The sequence below is a fragment of the Fragaria vesca genome, linkage group LG2 (assembly GCF_000184155.1).
Source record: "Fragaria vesca subsp. vesca linkage group LG2, FraVesHawaii_1.0, whole genome shotgun sequence".
NCBI classification, from domain to species: Eukaryota; Viridiplantae; Streptophyta; class Magnoliopsida; order Rosales; family Rosaceae; genus Fragaria; species Fragaria vesca.
The window spans coordinates 25,616,437-25,632,013 of NC_020492.1; the positions used below are offsets into that span (position 1 = coordinate 25,616,437).

Here is a 15,577-nt window from a genome sequence, read left to right on the forward strand (position 1 = left end):
TTAGGAGCCTTCGTGGTGGACCGGGAACCAAGCCTTGGCCAGGTGATTGGTTACGGTCAGTATAGAGCTCTAGTCTGTCAGTTGGTACTTCATGGGGGATGACTAAGTGTTGACTAACCCATGAGTACGCATTGTTGGTTACTTATGGGGGATGACTAAGTGTTGGCGAACTCATAAGTAAGAGTAGAGAAATGATTGTATGATGTGCTTATATGTTGCCTTTTAAAATTTCTTGTTTTAAGTATTTCCTGAACTATGCCTTTTTGCAGGATTTCATTTTGATTGTGAATTGTTGCGTTTCCTTTTAATTATTTGTTTCATTTATGATTTTGAGTGATTTTGAATTATTGTGTTTTTTTTAATTGCTTCTTTTGAATTCTCTGGCATTTAGGTGATTCTTGAACTAAGTTATTAAGGCAGGAATTACCAATTTTAATTATATGTGATGTTGGGATTGTTGAGTTAATATTTTGAGAGTTACTCATACGAGCTTTTTAGCTTACCAGGTTTGTTGTTTACAACCCGGTGCATCAATTCATGGTGTAGGGGTTAGACCTGCAGGTGATGATCAGAAGGTTTGAGGCAGTGGCCTAGGAGCTGGGTTTTTGACGATATACATTTATTTGTATTTTATGGTAGTTGTTTTTAAGCTCTTGTGAGTGAAGTAGTTTATTACTAGACTTTTGGCAGTTGATGTAATTAAGGAGATTAAATGTTTAACTCGGTTGATGAGTTTATCAACATTTACATTTCCAGTATTTGTTTTTAGTTTTGGAAATTGTTGAGCAGGTTATGGGATATTTAGAATTTGAGTTTTATCATGCCCAAATTTTTAAAATTTATCCTTCGAAAATTGGGGTGTGACAATTATAATCTATGTGGATGTCCACGTAATTACTCATTAGTTATGTACTCTGATGTAAACTCTATCTCTATATAAAGAGGCTAATGAGAATGAATGAGTAGACTTCTACCTCCTCCCAAATATTCTCTCTCTATCTTTTCTCTACTTTACAACACGTTATCAGTACGACTCTACCTTTGAGTTGATAACGACCAAATCCTACAAACCCAAAACTTTTTTTTTCCTACACTACAATTTTCTTTTATTGTACTCTATGATGATCTGTGAGTCATATGGGGTGACTTTGTTGCTTGGCCATAATTCTCTGATTTATGAGTTTTTAACTTCGGTGATTTCCATAGTCATTTAGTCCATGTATCCGTAAAGCGTCTATATATACATTGATCCATCAATACGGTTAGGATCCCTATCTTAATTTATCATTCATTTTGTTAATGATTGGTGGGTGATCTTGTTTTCAGTTTTAACAGACTAGGTGTTCGATTTGTTAAATTACTTTGATTGAGTTGTTGGTATTTGAGGATAAACACATAGTTGTTATCTACTTTACTTTAAGATTTGGTTAAACCCTAGAAAACCAAAACTCGATGATGATCAAGGATTTCTTGGTGCAACACTTGTTGTTTTTGACCATGATGAATGATCTATGAGTTCAAATTTCATAATTATATATAGCAGTTGATTTTTTTTTTTTTTAACCTATAATTGTTTTCAATCGCAGGTTATGTAATTATGCCAATAAATTGGTTCGATGTGCATATATATGAGAATGTTTTCCTAACTGTTGATTAAAGGATGGCTAGCTAAGCCACTGCATGGCTTGCATATCAAATCGTTTGATTTGGTTAAATTTAGGCTTCTGGCAAGTAAACAAAAGCAAGCCTTTTTCTACGTTATTATTGTATCATGATATATATGGATCTCCATGATTGCGTAATTACTTTAAGCACAATAGATTCAGTGCGATCTCCTCCTTTTAACAACGTATCGGTCTCGTTAGCGTGATTAAATGTCATGCTAATATAGATTTTTCAATCCAGATCGAGATTGACCTGAAGTCTCTTGATCAAACAATGGAGGGCCTGAAGTTCTTTAAGAGTAATATCGGAATTTCAATATAAAGTTTCCCAAAATTTATGCAATTGACGAGGGTCAGAAGTTCCTCTAAGTTATAAAAATATCATTGAAGCCACACCTTGTGATCCCTAATCATATGAGGACCCGAAGTCTCTCACCTTATTTTGATACTATGTTCTTGTACAACTAAAGGAGATAAACAAGATTATCGATCATATTGGTGAATTTAACCGGACCAGAAGTTCTGTGTATTTTATTCATCCATGGAACCAGAAGTTTCCTATTACAATTTATTTACTTTTTGTTATTTACAGTTTTCTTATTTTGTTATGCAATTTTATTACTATTCTTCTTGTTTAAATTTTATTGTTATTCATATTGGCCAACAACCTTATATGTCGAAGATATGAATTTTGAATGCATGTAATATTGAACCGAAGTTTCAATATTGTACTGTAGAACCTGAAGTTCTAATAGTAAATATTCAAACCTGAAGCTTCAATTACACAAATGATTGATGGCTACAGACGAGCACATACAATGTTAAATTTCTACAATAACTTGAGGCACATAATATCATGAACTAGAAGTTCATTGAACCAAATGCATTATTTGGCATGACAAGTTATGTCATATTTTACTTATAGTGCTGCCTGGAATCAATAACAAGTTTTGATGACCACTAGCCTTACTCATAGCCGATTGTTTATTTGTCGCATATTTTTGAGTTGTCACTTTAATGAGACAATCCTCTAGTCATGAGGGGGAGAGAGATTGTTCCTGAAGAATGATGTAAATTGGTGTGAGTTGTCTATCCACCGTCTCATTTTGGTTTTGAGAAATATCTCAGCAAATGAGTTGATAAAAGATCTTGACAAAAGTATATGTTAAACGTATAGGCATTTGCTTGGGTTAAAGTCCTTGAGACCAACCATATTGACACAAACAATATAGACCCCATTTGATTTGCAGGATGCATATGTATCCAAGTGACATGATTCTCCTAAAGAGAATGACATGATACAATGTTAGAGTTCCTAATACGGCTACACATACAAAGGTTGTAGGTACGCCGTTAGAGAATGATATTTTGGTGGATATTAATGAATATAATGTTTTTGACCTCATACTTGGTTTAGGTTCGCCACCAGCCAATGAACATCTCACTCGAAAGAAAGTGATAGAGCTTTAAACACATATTTACGGATGGTCATAACATGACAGTCATCCCGCCGTTAGGGGGGAATAAGACTGTTGTCATTTGAATAACGGAGTGAATTTGAGTGGAATGTATCCACCAGGTCTAAAGTTTTAAGCTCCTGAAAATGGAAGATTATACAAGTCCTCTAATGGTCTACATGATATTACAAGTAAAAGTTCCATATTCGCTAAATAATATTTGTCCTAGAAGTGACAATATTTTCCCTAGAAGTGACAATATTTGCCCCAGAAGTGGCATGGGTTCCCAATATCAAAAATGCATGCATATAAGAATTTGTGGGATCTATAAATGATAATCATCTATGACAATTTACAAATGGTATTAATCAATGTTATGTCACGTTTCATTATGCATATCAACAAAACATATTATTTGCCAAATTGGAAAGAGGCAATTCCAATGAAACTAAATATTTGAAACGTGATGAGATACTTTGACATTTAACCCTATAGATACAAAAATGTATTTACCACAGTGAAAGTAAATCACTATGATTTAATGTCTACAAAAGACATGGGATTAGGAATCTGCCTTTATACGAATGATACTTTTCTATAACCCTATATTTGAAACTACATATTTGAAACGTGATGAGATACTTTGACATTTAACCCTATAGATACAAAAATGTATTTACCACAGTGAAAGTAAATCACTATGATTTAATGTCTACAAAAGACATGGGATTAGGAATCTGCCTTTATACGAATGATACTTTTCTATAAGTATAGTGTTACATGTAACTTTTACATGGACGAGAGACTTATGACATGTTGTCATTGTATATTACAAGGGCCTTTAAAGACACATTGATAAACCAAATTCTCAGAAGTGAAGTGTCATCACCAGAGTATCGCTGGTCAAATCCTCAAAGGATTCAAGTACATATTATTCTAATGTAATTCGATCCATGAATACTTAAGAGAGCCTGAAGTTAATTCATGAAATCAAATAGGCTAAAGTTAACTCATATATACTCATTCTGTTCTAGCTAACGTGATCGAAATTGCCTCAATGAGTATTATGATTGGACTACACAATCGAATTCGAATTATGATCATTATGTTGCTACATATTCTAACTCTTGGGAAGTTATGAATTACTCAAAGCTCTTGTAGAGTTTATATAAGACGTATCATACACAGAGATATTGATGTGTATATATGACTAGATACGCCATGATGATGTTTCAATACTTTAATGCCAATTAGCTAGCTTATGTTGATTAGCTATTACTTAGTGTATGAATTAGGTCATACTACTTAATGAGGTAAGACATATTTATAATCGTTTAGCTCTAGCTGTAGCTGTTGTTATTACTTTAACTTTGCATGTTTGAAATTTCATGATGAGCCCCTAAATGCAAAGCATGGTCTCACTTTAGTGATGGACAAATCAAACCGTTATTTACAGCGCATGAAGGTTGCAACGTTCAAGGGGAGATTCTCATCAGGGGGAGCATCCAGAAGTATGTTATCCAAGACATATGCGTGTTGTACTCTTTTTCTCCTTCGACCGGGGTTATTTTTCTCGCACTAGGTTTTTCTTACCTGACAATGTTTTTAACGAGACAACATTATGCGCGTCTAATTTCATCATTCATTGGTGGACATCCAAGGGGGAGTGTTATAAATATTATAATTTATGTGGTTGTCCACGTAATTACTCATTAGTGATGTACTCTGATGTAAACCGTACCTCTATATAAATAGGCTAATGAGAATGAATTAGTAGACTTTTATCTCCTCCCAACTATTCTCTCTGTGTATTCATCTCTTCTTTTCTTTACTTTACAACAAAATAATGCCAGATTGCAAGTTGATGAATGATCAGCTTATCAAACTTCTAATTCAAGTCAGAACAAGTTGAGTCAATATTACACTGCACAGTCTGCGTTGAATACTTGAATTAACTTAAACGAATATTTTTGATTGCCCTATTTTAACTCCTTAGTATAACCGTACCACTATTATTACGCCGGAGCTATGTTGCACGGACACGGACACGGACACTACGACACGACACAATGACATGACACGGCGCGACACAGCGACACGGTAAAACATAAAAATTGAGTTTCTGAATTTCCACATAGCTTGGACACAGCAAATGGAATAATATATTTATGTATTTTTAATACATAAAAATATACTAAAATATTAAATAATTAAGTTCATTACATTACCAAAATCATGTTTTAAATTCAACCATTTTTCTTTCTTTTTTGTCTAAATTCAATCCATTGCATAAACATATTAAAATAACATTAAAGAGAATTAAACGCAAGTCATTAAAGAGAATCAAATGGGTATTTCCGATATAGGTTATAAAAAAAACTAGGCATCAACTTAGTAACACAACAACCCTCTAACACCTAATACACAAGAAAATTTCAATCATTCCATAATCCATCTAAACCTCTTTTTTAAAATATATACATATATATATATATATTAAAAATTGATGATGTGGCATGTTGGTCAACGTGTCAGGATGTGTCGAAAAAACTTTTCCGACACATGCATCACTTTCGTGTTGGAGGCGTGTCGCCGTGTCAGACACTCCGACACTCCAAGGGTGTGAAGTGTCCGTGCAACGTAGCGCCGCAGTATAAACCTGCAGCAAAACGCGGGCATGATGCTCAATATTACATTAAACAATCTAATTAGTTGAAAGTCTGTAACATGCTTTGGATTATCATATTATCTATTTTCAGGATAAGAGCCAAAAGAATATGATTCAAATCTCCAGTAGCTGCCCCTTCATTCAAAATCCGAAGACACATCTTACTCACATCAGTCCCAATCACTTCCCAGCAAGTCTGAAAAAATATGGCATATAACCCATTACCTTTATTCTTTGGACTTGGCTTCTCTGGTTGGAAAGCAGATTGCTAAGATCTGCTTGGAAAGCAGATTGCTAAGATCTGCTAAAAGCAGATTCATTACAGAGTGCCACGTCAGTGTAGAATCATCCAAGGGCTAGAGTTCATTCTTCCACAAATACAAAGCTGCACGTGTAGCATCGGATCTCTCTCTCTCTCCTCCCATCACATCTCGTTCTTCTCTCCTCCTCCTCCATGTTCTTGTTTCTTCATCTTCTTCTCTGAAAACCCAGATCTTAATTAAAATCATTCCAACCCAAGTTCAATTTGTGACTTATATGCAATCTCAACCCAATCATTCTATGCGATCTCAACCCAATCTCATTATCAATGCTAGCCTTCAGTTTCACACTTTCACTCATTGTAAACAACACACCATTTCACTCTCTCTCCGGTCATGGGCCACCGTCACCACCACCACCACCACCACCATCTCCACTCCTCCACCACCGCTGACAGCACATCTCCCACCGCGTCAAATCAGTCGTGTCCAAACATGCAATACATTTTCAAATGATCTTTTTCGTAGAGTAAGGAAGATAGAGAAATCATAATTGATGAATTGTTGCAAGGCTGGGGAAAAATTATGGCCGAAAGGTGAGACTGTGAGAAAGAAGAAAGAGAGAGAGAGAGAGAAAGGTACAGATATGGTATGAGTGGTGTAAGGTTTTGTCTTTTGGAGACTTTTAGTGCTGACCCTTGGATCCCTTGTGGATGACGTGTCAGCCCGAGAGAGAGTCCAAGCAGATCTTAGCAATCTGCTTTCCAAGCAGAGAAGCCAACTCCTTATTCTTTGCCCCTCTTTTGGTTTTAGAATTTGGGTCTGTCTATTGTGCAGCACTGCATGATATGCAGCGTGAATAGTATGTCAGGCGCCAAGCACGTGATGAGAAATTGGAAAGGTTAACCGAGTATATATGGTTTCCCCACACGAGCGAGAGTCAACACACCATATTCTACCATAGAAAAACTAGTCTGTTATGACCTCGTCATCAACCGTGTAACGCCCTAATTCAAATCCTCACTGCTGAACCACCACCTTCACCGCCGCCCTCCGCCCTCCGCCCTTATTTTTCAATTTCACAACCCCCAATTGCATTTGTATGTCATTGACTGGTTTTACCATTTCAGTCACCGACTCATATTCCGATTCTGAGTCCAGCGATGGGTTGAGGTACAAAATATCTCAATTCCGATCCTGATTCCAGACAATGCCAAAGGTAGGAAATATGTCAATTAACAACCCAATGAGTCTCCAACTCAATAGTCTCTATCACATTCATTCATTCGAGCGATTTTGACTGATGTTGGGAGGCTTTGTTTTGCCGCTTAACTTCAAGGGATAGGGAAAGCTCTGGTGATTTGGAGAAGAGGGAGAAAGAATGAAGGTGCATTGGGCGCAAGGTGTTAGAGGTGAGTGAAAAATTTCATTGTTCAATGATATGCTTTTTGTTCATTTTGTCGATTTACTTGTGGAGCTATTGGTTTTCCACTGAGATGTCCATTTTATATATCAGCTAATTAAGTTCTATTGATAAGAACTTCAGTTATTAACAACCTTAGTCGTAAGAAATTTGTTATCTCGACTATTGTTGTTCTGGACAAATGCAACTGTAGAGAAACTAGATGATTTAAATCAGTTGATTGGTGGTAGGGAAAAAACTATGGTGTAGGTTGTTACGTTTGGAAGAGGCAAAGTTGTTTTGATCAACTACTAGTGCAAAGTAGTTTAGAGGGATATGTGTTCTCTTTGTTTGGCATTGCATAACGCATCATTAGACAATATTTGAGCTGTAGGAAATGTAGCAACGACTGCTTTTAAAGATTTGAGAATTTAAAGCTTCTGAATTGAAGGTTGGAGCCAAATTCAATAAACACACACACACTCAACTGGTACTGCATGTATTTGATCAGAAGACAATAAAACGTATGTCATCTTTAATAGTTGACAATGATTACCACAAATGATTGCAATTGCTATATTTTCCATGCTTTAATGACATTAGAATTTTCTACAGGTATCAAGAAATTATTACAGACCAGTTATGCTAGCCTATTTGTGGTGATGACAAACCCCCAAATTGGAAATACTGGAGTAAATTTTGGTGAGTAGAATATCCTTTCGTATCATTAGAGAATTGTACTTGCATATATTGAAATCTAATGTTCTTACTTTTTAAATCAGATGATGAAGAATGAAGGCAGTACTTCCTTGGTGATGTAGTGATCTGAAGCTTAAGTATCAAAATTTTAAGGCAGTGCTTCCTTGTTTCGCAGTACTTCAACATCTGGATGAGTGTATAAGATTCGTAATGGAGATTCGTAATGGACAGTGATCTTCCCATGAATGAAAGTGAACAGTCTGAGGTTAATGCACCATCACAACAGTACGATGGGAAACCATTTACTGCTTTGTGTAGAGATGACCTTGTTGGGAAGTATTTTGAAACATTGGAAGCTGCAGAAAAATTTTACTATGATTATGCTCATGTTGTTGGTTTTAGTGTGAGAAAGGACATAAAGCGACGGGGAAAAGACATAGACGTACAAATCCGCCAATGGTAATGCTCATGTGAAGGGTTTAAGAATGTTGACAAGGCAATCAGTGCAAAAAGGGTACAAAGTCCACAAAAGGAGACAAGAACTAGCTGCGAAGCTGCATTCTTGGTGAACTATTGTTCAAAAAAGAAACAATATGTGGTGAAGAAGTTTGATACAAAACACAACCATCCCTTAATACTTCCTGCTCTAACACAGTTCGTGAGGTCTGCTATAAATTGTAGAGATTCTGATGTAGCCTAAGTGACAGCATTACAGAGTGTATCAATCCGAACATATCATGCATATGAGTACTTGGTTGATAAGGCTGGAGGATATGTAAATGTTGGGTTTAGAATCAAAGATCTATATAACAAGCTTGATGCATCAAGACGTGAAATCATGTTAGAGGGTGATACCGAGGCTACTCTATCTTATCTGAATGGGAAAGGTGACGGAGAAGAACAATTTTATTGCAAGTTTAGTGTGGATGAGGATAACAAGTTGTGCAACCTATTTTGGAGAGACACTCGTTCCTTGGTTGATTGTGAAAGCTTTGGAGATGTTTTGTTATTCGATACCACATATAAGACCAACTGTTATGAAAAGTCACTTGTGTTGTTTGTCGGTTCCAGCAACCACTTGACTAGTATTGTGTTTGGGTGTGCACTGCTACTTGATGAGACTATTGACACATATGTATGGGTTTTGGAAACTTTCATATCATCAATGAAAGGCAAGAAACCAATTGATGTTCTTACAGATAGTGACGAATCAATGCGTTGAGCTATTGAGATTGTGCTTCCGGGATGTCCTCATAGGCTTTGTTCGTGGCACATAGCGAAAAATGTGACGGCAAATGTCAAAAACCAGAAGTTGAGAGAAAGATTCATTAAGATTATGTGGGAGTCAACCACTCCAGAAGAGTTTGAAAGATCCTGGACAAATATGATTCAAGAGTTTTCTCCCAAGAACACTAGATGGTTTGACATGATGTATGAGAAACGCGAAAAGTGGGTCGAAGCCTATTGCAAAGGAAAGTTTTTTTGCCCGAATGCGGAGCACGCAACGTTGTGAGGGAATGAATAAGTACGTGAAGGACTTCTTGAAGAGTGGGGTGAAGTTGGTTGAGTTGGTTCGATCATTTATAAGAGCATTATTAAGATTGAGGTTCACGTATTCGGAGATTGATTTCGATTGTAGGTATTCAAAGCATGAAATGAAAACACAGCTTTATATGTTGGAGAATGATGCATCAAAGATCTACACCGACAATGTGTTTTATGTAGTCCGGAAAGAGATAGAGAGGGTGGGTGGACTCATCACCGAAGCTGCTGTGCAATCCGATGGATTTAAGACATATATCATGTGGAGACACAGTAGAGTGGATCGAAGGTTCAGTGTGGTGTACTTTCAAGGGGAAGGTGACCCACGGTTTGTGTGTTCTTGCCAAAAGATGGAGTACGAGGGCATACCATGTTGTCACATCTTCAATGTTTTGAAACATGAGAGCATTTCGAAGATTCCTATTTCTTTGAAAATGAAACGATGGATGATTGTTGAAAAGTCGGACGCTGAAAAGTTGGATGCACATATGGTCACTAATGTTACAGAAGATGGGGAATCAAAGTCAAGATTTGGTTATATAAGTGACAGGTTAAGCAAACTGTCATTTCATGCCTCTTCTTCGAAGGAACTATACGATATGGTAAACGAAGAAGTTGATAAACTGGAGAAAAAGCTAGAAGCTGTGTCTATTGTTCCAGAAGTTAGAAGGCAGGAAGGTGGATGTGGACGTCATGAGAACCTTATTAGAGACCCGAATGTTGTAAAAACCAAAGGGAAGAAAAAAGAACAAAGAAAGACTACAGGGAAACAAGACAGAAAGTGCAGTAAGTGTGGTGGTTATGGGCATAACAAACTAAGCAGTGAAAAGAAAAAATCATCGGGTCCTCGTGTTGAGACAACCTCAATGTCCTTGGTTCGTTGTCAGAGGATGAAATTGATGGTGAAGGTAACATCCCACAAGCCAATGAAGTTGGCCTTTCAAGCAGAATCCCATACCAGCATCAAGTTCAACAGGTTCCCTTTCCTCCAGGATACCAATACCAAGGTTTTCCAGGAATGCAAAATTTCCCAACCAACATGTACTTCAATGGAATGCAAAATCTCCCAAGTGGTCATCCACAGATGTATGGACCAAGTTTGTTCGATCCAAGGTAGAGCTTTGATTTATGCTTCTAGTAAGTGGATTTTTATCATTCTGTTATTTGATTTGGATCTTTTGACATTTTGTGTGAAATGAGATTGGTGCTGCCGATCTTGGTTGTTTTCTAATGACTCCATTTGTGTAGTGCATCAGATGCCTTTGTAATTGGAAACATTTCATAGTTCTAGTTTACTGTTATTACAAGTTGCACCTTCTTCGTGATATTTGCATACGAGTATCTTGTGATTTCTTTGGTGTTGATCTCTTGCTTTTTCGCAGTTTTTACTATTCCTATATCTTAGCAACACTTCTCTTGATTTAGTAGGATTATACACAAAGTTGTTAACTGCTTCACTCATCATGCTTCTGATTAAATAATGCAGATGTTAGTAGCAATAAAGACGATAGTGTCTGATGCTAATGATCAACTTTTATCAAAGCTCAAGAATATTTTGTTTCCGTGGGTGTTGCTGAAGCTGAAGATGATAGAAACATAACAGTGAGTTTTATACCCGATATGCTATTTGCCTGAATAGCTAGATTTAGCCAATTAAGCCCATGAATCATTGTTCTTTGTCGGTCAAGTGAAGAACTTATTCCTTTTTGTATGTGTTGATCATGAACAGAAGGTTGTGGATTGAAAAGATATGACTTCTCATTAACAAGTGTGTCTTGAGTTGTTCTGCCAAAAGCTCACTTAGCTAACTTTAACTTCTCACTGATTCGTTTGTGTAGTGTGAAAACCAGAATTATTGAAATTCGAGTCTTATTTGGGTTGAACCAGTTAAATTATGCATGCCAGTGTTTTAACCAACATGTTTGCTCAGTATTTAACCATAACTCAGTTATATGCCCAGACTTGCATTATTATTTAAATACCAAGCAATTCAAATGCAGTCAGTGTATTATTCTTGGTGACTTGGTTGTTGGCCTAGACGGAACAAAAAGAGGAGCACATTTTGGTCATGCAGGAGTGTCGTTTCCGGGTTGCTCATTTACATCAAGGAAGAACAAGAAGGTATAGTTATCTTGATCATGCTTTCTTTCAGTCTTGCTATTATACACTATTTACTTGATAGATACTATATCTTTTCCATTTTCAAAATGTTCTAAGAGCTTGCAGCACTCCATTGTATTGTTATGTCTAACTTCTTATTGTGTTATGAATTCAGACAGGTAGCTGCACTTCATTTTTATGAATGCAGCAGAACCTTTTTACAGTCATCAGATTGAGAAGAAGCTGAATTTTTTCAAGTTGGCAACAGAAAATCATCATTGTAATTCAGATAACAATTGATTAGTGTTAGATTGCTCCATTTCACACGTATCAAGCAAGTAGTATCACTCTGGTACTGTCTCCTTCCCGGTACTGTCTCCTTCCCAATTGAGCAACACCATTGTTCATTGTTCATTCAACTTTTGTTCACCTTCTTTATAATAACAAACAGGAGAAAGAAGTAGCATCATCATCTTTACCAATGAACAACCAGTTGGAGAAAATGAAAAAGGAGTTTTGTTGATGGACAACTCTTACTTTTGTGGCTTTTATGATAGCTTTTGCGGGTATACACATTTTCAGTAAAGATTGTCACTCTTCAGCAGCAGTGCACCAGCAAGAAGTGATGGTTTGAACTATTTTTTGTCACAATGAAAATGCAGTGCACCTACATTGGGTATTGCAGGGCAGCAGCCTACATCTATTTCTTGCAGTCCATGTAAATATACTGCTATTACAAATGTTCAACGATCAATGAATCACATACGATTTTTCCCACGGTAGCGCGCGAGCAATTTGCCTAGTTATACTCTAATCAACAAAATAACATCAAACCACGTTTAATTACATATTCCCTCAGGATCGTTGAGTTTCCTATAAACAAACAAAAATGAAGGCACAAAGCAAACCTAAGTAGAGGCCATGAAAGGTCACATATAAGTGGTATAACATCTCTTTTTACTCCACCAGGAACTAAAATGACACCCCAACACAAAACAATGTAAAAGTTGATAATCGTAACGCGGGCATTGTTAAAAACTGCATGCATTGCAAATACTTGATAGGTAGACAATGGACATACCCTATGGATGAGCTTCTCAAATGCTTCAGCACCATTCACAAAACAATGTAAAAGTTGATAGTCGTAACGCGGGCATTGTTAAAAACTGCATGCATTGCAAATACTTGATAGGTAGACAATGGACATACCCTATGGATGAGATTCTCAAATGCTTCAGCACCATTCTCTTCAATGTACTTCTCTACAGCTGTTATAACATCATCTCACTTACTAAGACAACCTTCTTCCTTGGAACAAACCAAATATTTTCTCAACAATTAGCATTAACATGCAGTTAGTTTGAACCCACCTACCATCATCCGTTGTTTCAGGAATCTGCGAGCCAAGAATAACACGTAAGCAAATACACTACGTACAATGGAATGACACACATAATGCTTTCTCTCTCAAGCATTATGTTGAACACCTTCCGAGATGTAGCTTTCGATAGAAATTGGTGTTCTGTAATTCCTTTGCTTCATATACATACCTAGAAACTCACATCAACGCAGATATTGTAAGTATTGAAAAAGAAAACGATCAGAAAACACAACTGAAAACATCAAATTGGCATAAAAGCAGCAAAGACTTCAACTTCAACAAATTGAATGCAAAATATCGATATGTGCATTTTCAATTAAATGCAAAATAGAGATCCATTCACCTTGTCGGCTAGCTCAGTTTCGACTTTCGAGAGGCTGAGATACCAATTATCCAAACCCTCAAACTCCAACTAGTTACACACAAATATATTGGGCTGACGGTAAAGATATCGATGGAGGAGGAAAAGCAGTGGCGGGTGGAGGATTTCAGAGAGAGGAGGGAAGGAAGAGAGAGAAAGAGTTGATGAAATCAGGAGTGAATTGAATCCGATAGCTATGAATTGGAGGGAAGTTGGAAATTTCATAAGGGAATTGAAATTGCAAAACAAGAGGCGAAACGCGGGAAACTGAAATTTTGAAGTTGGATGTTTTAAATAACACTATTTAACGGTTGACCATCTCGATCGAGCCCCAAATATTGTCGGATCTAATTGAATTTTTTACGATTGTTATGTTTCACTACAATGATTATATCAGACAGTCAGATTTTCATTTTGTGAATTTTAGTCAATGAAATCACAACGTGTCTACTAATGTGGTACAACTTGTTTAGTAGGTTTTATGAAAGTGTATAACTCTGTGAACTAACTATACATAGGAAGCAAAATTTTAAAAAATATCGTGAAATAAGATGTGATCGGTATGGTTAAATATGGCTATGGTTGAAAAATCACATATCTCGGGTAACGTCTCGGCCCTGATAAAAGCGGTCAACCCTTTTTACGCTTAATCTTCCCTATGGAGAGCCCTATCGTCGAGAGATAAAACTCTCTAAATTTTTACACGGGTGGTTACGTCTCATCTATGAGAGAGTTTAATTTTTGAAAGAATCGACCAAACTAGGTCACGGAGAGGTAAGTAAAAGCGTTTCTGTGTGATAAGCAACAATGTATTAGGGTTGACCGCTTCGATCGAGCCCCGAACATTACCGGATCCAATTGAATTTTATACCATAGCCATGTTTCATTACAATGATCATATCAGACGGTCAGATTTTCATTTTGTGAATTTTAGTCATTGTAATCACAATATGTCTATTAATGTAGTATAACTTGTTTAGTAGGTTTTATGAAAGTGTATAATTTTGTGAACCAACTATACATAGGAAGCAAAATTTTAAAAAGTATAGTGAAATAAGATGTGATCGGTATAGTTAAATACGACTATGGTTGAAAAATCACATATTTTGGGTAACATATCAGCCCCGATAAAAGCGGTCAACCCTTTTTAAGTTTAATCTTTCCTATGGGGAGCCCTATCGTCGGGAGGTAAAAATCTCTAAATTTTTACATGGGTGGTAACGTCTCATCTATGTGAGAGTTTAATGTTTGGAAGAATCGACCAAACTAGGTCACGGAAAGGTAGGTAAGAGCGTTTATGTGTGATAAGCAACAATGTATTAGGGTTGACCGCTTCGATCGAGCCCCGAACATTACCGGATCCAGTTGAATTTTATACCATAGCTATGTTTCGTTACAATGATCATATCAAACGGTCGGATTTTCATTTTGTGAATTTTAGTCATTGGATTTTCATTTTTATATCAAATGTGTCTACTAAGGTGGTATAACTTGTTTAGTAGGTTTTTATGAAAGTGTACAATTTTATGAACCAACTATACATAGGAAGCAAAATTTTAAAAAATATTGTGAAATAAGATGTGATCGGTATAGTTAAGTACGACTATGGTTGAAAAATCACATATTTCGGGTAACGTCTAAGTCCCGATAAAAGCGGTCAACCTTTTTTACGTTTAATCTTCCCTATAGGGAGCCCTATCATCGGGTGGTAAAACTCTCTAAATTTTTACATAAGTGGTTATGTCTCATCTATGCGAGTGTGTGACGGAAAGAATAGACCAAAATGAGTCATTTAATTAATGGTAGATAAGAGCGTTAATGACGTTGAATCAGGGTTGACCGCGTGGATGAATATCCAAACATTCTAAAAAATATGTGAATTTTGCATCATAACGAAACACAAACCGTGTGAAAAAGAAGTAAATTTTAGGGATTTTTTCAGATACGGAAACCATTTGTTATGTTATTCGGAGAAATTTTAGTTTACAAAAATTATTTTAAAGTGCAAAAGAACAAACGTGGCATGCATGTCACAAACAACAT

At 36.4% G+C, this 15,577-nt stretch overlaps 1 protein-coding gene across 1 annotated transcript; it reads left to right on the forward strand.

Moving 5' to 3' along the window:
* Nucleotides 1–9,640: 9,640 nt before the first annotated feature.
* LOC101290730 (protein FAR1-RELATED SEQUENCE 5-like) lies at nucleotides 9,641–10,809 on the forward strand. The gene is made up of 2 exons (XM_004292985.1): nucleotides 9,641–10,478; nucleotides 10,580–10,809. Exons 1-2 carry the CDS (start codon nucleotides 9,641–9,643, stop codon nucleotides 10,807–10,809), a joined length of 1,068 nt encoding a protein of 355 aa, XP_004293033.1.
* The last annotated feature ends 4,768 nt before the right edge of the window (nucleotides 10,810–15,577 follow it).

What these genes read in the sequence shown, in the direction of transcription:
- LOC101290730 (XM_004292985.1), top strand. Translation starts at nt 9,641, where the DNA reads ATGCGGAGCACGCAACGTTGTGAGGGAATGAATAAGTACGTGAAGGAC. An exon ending in GAAACAAGACAGAAAGTGCA is followed by an intron (nt 10,479 to 10,579) that starts GTAAGTGTGGTG and finishes GTTCGTTGTCAG; the next exon opens with AGGATGAAATTGATGGTGAA.